General features: G+C 31.9%; 2 protein-coding genes across 4 annotated transcripts in view; both read right to left on the minus strand.

Moving 5' to 3' along the window:
- LOC112906560 (fas apoptotic inhibitory molecule 1) overlaps nucleotides 1–440 on the minus strand; it is a 3,480-nt gene extending 3,040 nt beyond the window's left edge. Inside the window, exon 1 of the mRNA XM_025980886.1 lies at nucleotides 224–440. Coding sequence (XP_025836671.1) covers nucleotides 224–376 — 153 coding nt within the window. The 5' untranslated portion in view covers nucleotides 377–440. The remainder of the gene's footprint in view (nucleotides 1–223) is intronic.
- A 2,764-nt stretch (nucleotides 441–3,204) lies between these two features.
- Nucleotides 3,205–6,412, minus strand: part of LOC108739439 (fumarylacetoacetase) — a 17,533-nt gene continuing 14,325 nt past the window's right edge. For all 3 annotated transcript variants that reach the window (XM_025980850.1, XM_025980848.1, XM_018473340.1), the window contains 3 exons: nucleotides 4,411–4,617; nucleotides 4,201–4,346; nucleotides 3,205–3,443 (listed from right to left, as the gene is read on the minus strand). In XM_025980850.1, the coding sequence (XP_025836635.1) occupies nucleotides 3,255–3,443; nucleotides 4,201–4,346; nucleotides 4,411–4,617 (542 nt within the window). In that variant the 3' untranslated portion in view covers nucleotides 3,205–3,254. The remainder of the gene's footprint in view (nucleotides 3,444–4,200; nucleotides 4,347–4,410; nucleotides 4,618–6,412) is intronic.

Genomic DNA, 6,412 nt, shown 5'->3' on the forward strand with positions numbered 1-6,412 from the left:
AAGATGTGAACGACGAAGATATAGTTATTTACTTCATGATATGCTGCAAAACCTAATTAATCACGAATTTCTAATTTTATGTACTCTTGTCTTCGATTGTACCTCCCAAAAATCCTTAAAAAAAATAGTCTTTTTTTTTGGCCCAGTCTAGTATAGATATAGCAAGTCAAGTAGATTTATACTTTAAAAAATACTTACATAAATATAAACTTTTACTACAAACCTTTCCATTTATTCTTAAAATTCTTTTTCCGGATGTAGTTCCGTGTTCAAATTCGATACTGTAAGTACCATCGGGAAGAGGTACACTCCAAAATGCTACCAAGTCGTTTCTATTTTTGGAGATTTTATTAATATTGTTACTTTTTTTTGCCATTGTTCTTATTTTTAAAAACACATCATTACGTACTACATGTTTATTTCCTATTTTCTATACAATATTGCCGTACTGCGCTACATGCAATGTTTAATCGCAAGCTTTACAATTGTTTGTATTTGTCAACTCCTAGCACCCTTAAAAACGCTTACGTACTAGGAACGTATCTTAAGCACGTATAAAATCGATATTTTTCAACGTTACTGAATGCTACGGACTTTATTATTAATAAACGATATGAATTAATTATCTAAACTAAAGTAACATATTCTAAATGATAATGTTTATTGTTAATAAGAAATTTTAAATCAAAAGCATACAGTGTGTCTACTTAAGTCGGCAGCTTATGGGAAACTTTTTTATTATTAATCTTACGAAAAAAAGTTAGTCTTTATAAAAAGTCCTGCATGCTCTAAAATACATAGAGACATGAACATACTTACTTAATAATTTGTCAGTCATATACAAGTTTTGGCATAAAATATGAAATTTGTATAACAGTAAAGTACTTTTATTTTTGAAAATAGCAGAAACCTTTATAAAGAAAAGTTGTTGAGAATTAAAAAATAGTTACAAATATGTAGCCATATCTATCAATTGGTAAAATTATGATTTTGTATACTTTCTTCATACTCTTGCCCTANTACTTAAATTGGCAACATAAGGGAAACTTTTTTAATAATTTGTCAGTCATATACAAGTTTTAGCACAAAATATGAAATTTGTGTAACAGTAAAGTATCTGTATTTTTAAAAATAGCAGAAACCTTAATAAAGAAAAGTTGTTGAGAATTAAAAAATAGTTACAAATATGTAGCCATATCTATCAATTGGTAAAATTATGATTTTGTATACTTTCTTCATACTCTTGCCCTATACAAGTGAATATTTAAACATGCACGTAAACAATAATACAATTTTGATCAAAGATGCCGTGTAAATGGCATGTTTATATTTTAGATTTTTTAGAATTTTTTTATTCACTTCTGGTAATAAAAGTAATCGAAAAGTAACGCTAAACGATTTTGGCTTTTTTCCAGTAATTTGTCGATAACTTTTGTTTTGCGGCACCCTAGGTATGCATATATAGAAAGGAAAGGTCTTTAAGAAACAAACTTATTTTATACATATGTACGACCAACGGTGACCTAAAGGTGTCATTATTCAGAGTTGAGCATTTTTATTTTTTTTTTAATATTTAGCGAGTAAATGTTGGAGTTCAGTAAAACAACAAAAACTGGATGTAATATTAAAAAAAACTTACAAACCAAAAAAAACATCCAGGGGCGCATAATAAAATAAATTAAGGGCGGGCCTACAGGCTGGGAACGGTGGGAATTTCGGAAAACGTAGGCTGCAAAAATTTATTTATTATGTGATTTTTTGCTTGTATAAATGGTTTATTTAATACTATATCCTGTTATTCTTGTTTTATTGAAATTTAAAAGAAAAATATGTAGGAGTAAATGCGTTAAAAAATTGCGAACAATTGACGGTATCTCGGTCACCCTTGGTGATAAGGATAAAAGAGAAAAGAAATTTCTTTGATTGTTCAGGACCTTTTTTTATTTTTGAAAATCTATATCCATATACCTAAGATGTCGCGAAAAAAGTTATGGTCGAATTACTGAAAAAAGAAAAAAAAGCCCCCTCAGTTCAGTAATACGAGTAGTAGTTTGTGATTATATCTATCATTTTTAAGTGTCAAACTAAACCTTAAAAACCCTTCGATGCAGTTGTTCCTTACTCAAAAACTTACTTGATAGCACATCGATAGCCTATTATTTCTAAATGTAAAATATTTGTAAACAATAGTGAGCATTGGAAAAAGTGACATTTTATTAGCAGAATTCGATATTGACAGTTTTGCAAGGTTTGATTAGAGAGCAATCGTTTTGGTATTTTATAAAAAAAGATGTCAGATTATAAGATTCCTAAACCTAAATTAAGAGATTTGGTGACTCAGAAAACAAAACGAATACTACCGACAGCTTTAATTCTTGCTTTATCAGCCGGAATGACTTTCAAAATGACTTATGGTAGAAGTAAAAAGGAGGTTTATAGGAAGTGGTATGCAGAAACGGATCAGGAAGAAAGATTTAAAAGAATTGCTAAACGTGGCGTTTTTGACAGTGTTCCAGCAAAATAATATACTTTTACATTTGTAATAGTAGTAATGTGTAGGTGACAAATAGATAAATTCTAAAGGTTTTTGTTTTTTTAATAAACGATTCCAAAAATGCCAAAGTGATATTTTTTTTGAAGGCAGTTAATTAAACTTCCAAGAAAAATAGTTAAGTGATACGGAAGTTTTGCACAAGAAATGACTACCACAGTATCAACTTGCTTATTTGAAATGAATCGTTCAGTTTTTTATTATACCTACAGGGTGTTTCTGAAATAAGTAGGAAGCTTATAGGAGGTGATACGTCACTCTAAAACAAGAAAATTGAGTAAATGGTTCGAAGAAACCGCATTTGAAAGTACAGTCCGGTCCTGGTAGAATCACGTAGGGAAATACGACATTACAACCCTGCATTCCATCAGCTCCAAAGCTCGATACATATTACACAAACTTCCGGTGTAGGCATCCTCTGCCAGATATTGATATCTTTGTGAAAAAAAAAAATTTCGAGCAATAAAAATTTAATTTTTGTGATGTTTCGTACTTATATTAAAAGTACTAGATCTTGAACATTACTTCAAATATTTAAAGCGAGTTAAAAGAGGAATTGGCAAGATCACCCGATGTAAATCGAGAATCCTCAATTTATAAGTTTAAAAAATTAATCAAAAGAAAAATATTGTATCAAAAATATAAACAGCAAATCGTTGTCAATTACATATTTATTTTTAATTGTACACATCAACATTATAGATCAATAGCTGGGCAGAATTGTTCCCTCACAGATTCCAAAACCGATCCTGTAACCATTTCCTTGGCAGAAACCTGTTATAGTTAATGTATCGCCGTCCTGTAAAAATTTTCTTTCGGTTCCATCGTTTAATTTTAATGGCTTAGAACCTTTCCATGATAATTCTAGTAAAGATCCATATGATTCTGGAACCTAAATATAAAACAAAGTCATAATTTTATTACAGTGATTTTACTTTTTTGTATCTAGGAAGTCAGATAAGTCAGAACGGAAGGAGTAGTAGGGATATAAAGCAGAGGATAGCGCAGGGTCGAGTGGCCTTCGATAAAAAGAAGTCAGTTCTATGCTCACGGACGATTAATTTAGAAATTTGAAAAAGATTGTTAAAGGTGTATGTTTGGAGCGTGGTGCTGTACGGGTGCGAAATACGGACGGTGGGCGCGGAAGAAAAGAAAAGGTTAGAAGCGTTTAAAATGTGGTGTTACAGGCGAATGATGAGGATACCGTGGATAGAGAAGGTTAGAAATGAAGAGATATTAGAAGGAATAGGAGAACAGAGGACTCTATGGAAGTCAATAAGAAATAGGCGAGATAGGTTGGTAGGACACTTTCTCAGGCATGAAAGTCTAGTCAGNGAGATATTAGAAGGAATAGGAGAACAGAGGACTCTATGGAAGTCAATAAGAAATAGGCGAGATAGGTTGGTAGGACACTTTCTCAGGCATGAAAGTCTAGTCACAGACATATTAGAAGCAGAAAGGGAAGTTAAGAGGGGTAGAGGTAGACCTAGATTAGATTACTGTTCACAAATAGTTAAGGATGTGAGTTGTTCTAGTTTTAGGGAAATGCGAAGATTAGCTCAGGATAGGAAAGAGTGGAGGTGCGTGTCCAACCACTCTTAGGACTGACGACCTTATGATGATGAAAGTCAAAAGTCAAAAATAATTACCTCGCCACTTATAGTACCACTAGCCATCAAATCTCCAGGATTAACATTACATCCAGTAACTGTGTGATGAGTGAGTTGTTGTTTCGATGTCCAGTACAAATATTTATAGTTTGATCGACAAATAGTAGTCGGTATTGATGCTTTTGCTGAAACGTTATTGGTTCACCAGTTGGAACAAAATTTTATTTTATTTTTGCTGCATGTACTTACGACATAATGCCACTTCTAATTGAATGTCATAGTTAAATTTATCGGTGTGTCGAAGATAGGGTAGGGGTTGTGGATTTTGTTGAAAATTGTCTGTTAAAAATGGCTGTAAAGCAAGGGTTGTAACAATCCATGGAGAAATGGTTGTTCCAAAGTTTTTCGCAGTAAAGGGACCCAGTGGCACATACTCCCATTTTTGAATGTCTCTAGCTAATATGAAAAACAAATCGTTGCTACACTTAAAAAGCAGGTTTTAGTGAAATGTGTAATTGATCGTTTATAAAAATGCCTAATCAAATAGTAAATCCGAAACGCCCACTTTACGGAAAATGATTTTTAAAAACAAGAAATGTCTTACAATTGAATAATTATCATAGGGTACACGTTTAGAAGTATACATTCCTTTGTCGCCATTTTTGATAATTGCATGTAACAAAATATCCCTTTCGATTCGGTTCTTAATTCACTTGTACTATATACAATACAATGATTAGGGAGTGGACGTCTTTCGCACATATAAGATCCGTAATTAGGCCGCCGATCAAATTTTTATGGTTTAAGAACTATGAAGTCGTACTTCAACGTGGAAGGGGAGCGAGGGCTAGTTGTAACAGGGGCAAGAAGCATTTTTTGTTATTATTATTGTTGACTTCAAATTGTTTAGCAGTTTTTTAATTTATTCAAATATATTTAGCATTTGTTTACTTCGATTATGTTGACTGTAATTTTACACCAAATAAGGGATATATTTTTTCATAAGAGTTATTTCAAAAAACCTTGCAGTGGGGTATATTCTACCATTTTCATGGGGCAAGTTGTAACTAGTTGTATTGATTTATTATTTCTATGAAATTACGTGGGACATATTTAAATTTCTTCTTCTCGTGTTTTTAATGCATCTTTGTTGAATTTAATTGATTTTAAAAGTAAATGAGAAGGTTTTAAAATCTGATTCAGAATCTGAACCCAAAAAATAGTTTTGTTTAGCTTATGGGGAATCTTATGATAATTCAAACGAGGAGTGGATACAACGTATAATGTGCAAGAAGTAGGCTTTCCAACAGGAGATATGATCTCATCTGTGTATTTTTAATTACGATGACTTGAAGACTGATTTCATATTTTACCTACTTTAATTAAAAGGCTAATTACTTAAGAAGTTGAGATTTTGCTGTTATAAATGGATGTGAGCCTAATGAGTTCCTTTTTAGTTTAAAAAAAGAAAGAAGATGTTTTTGTTCATATTTGAATATTTTTCTATTAAATTAAGGATGAAACATTAAAGCCATGTCTGTTTTAGAGCGTCTAAAGTTTCTAAAGCTAAATATGCTAAATAAATCTTTGAAAAATAGAAAATTGGTTTTCAATTCCTAGTGTTACAATTTATCCCAAGCATGTTACAACTAGCCCCAATCACGGGGTAAGTTGTAACACTCGTCGCTATTTTTGTAAGCCATTTTTACAAGAATTCGTCACAGGTTTGATGAAAATTTTATTTGAAATCGATAGTGGAATAATAGCTCATTCAAACAGTACTGCTGTATTTGCTAAATATCCAATAAGTAAGCTTCCACAGCCAAGAAACGAAAAATTGTTACAACTAACCCCCCATTCCCTTATATGTGACATCTCCCGCAAATGTGTTTTCACATCGGTTTCAACAAATAGTAGCTCAGCGTCCTAAATACTGTTCGTTTCAAGAAGTTGAAGATATGCCCCTTCGCTTTATTAGAATGCGCCGTAGCAGAATTCCAAATTCAATCATATTTGTCTGCGGAGTTCATTTCTCCACCGTTCATCGAGCGAGAACTAGACAAAAGTGTACAGTACCATTTGCAAAATTATTTAAACTGCCTCGTTAAAATTTAAGAAAATGCTTTATTTAAAAGCATATTTAGCCAAAAATAATAACAAGTGAATTAACTTAACGTTCTACACACCTATAAAACTTTTGCTTTGTTTTCTATTGTTAATTTATATACATTTTTGTTTTAAGAAATTGCTA

Source organism: Agrilus planipennis, unplaced genomic scaffold (assembly GCF_000699045.2).
Source record: "Agrilus planipennis isolate EAB-ADULT unplaced genomic scaffold, Apla_2.0 scaffold4, whole genome shotgun sequence".
Classification (NCBI taxonomy): domain Eukaryota; kingdom Metazoa; phylum Arthropoda; class Insecta; order Coleoptera; family Buprestidae; genus Agrilus; species Agrilus planipennis.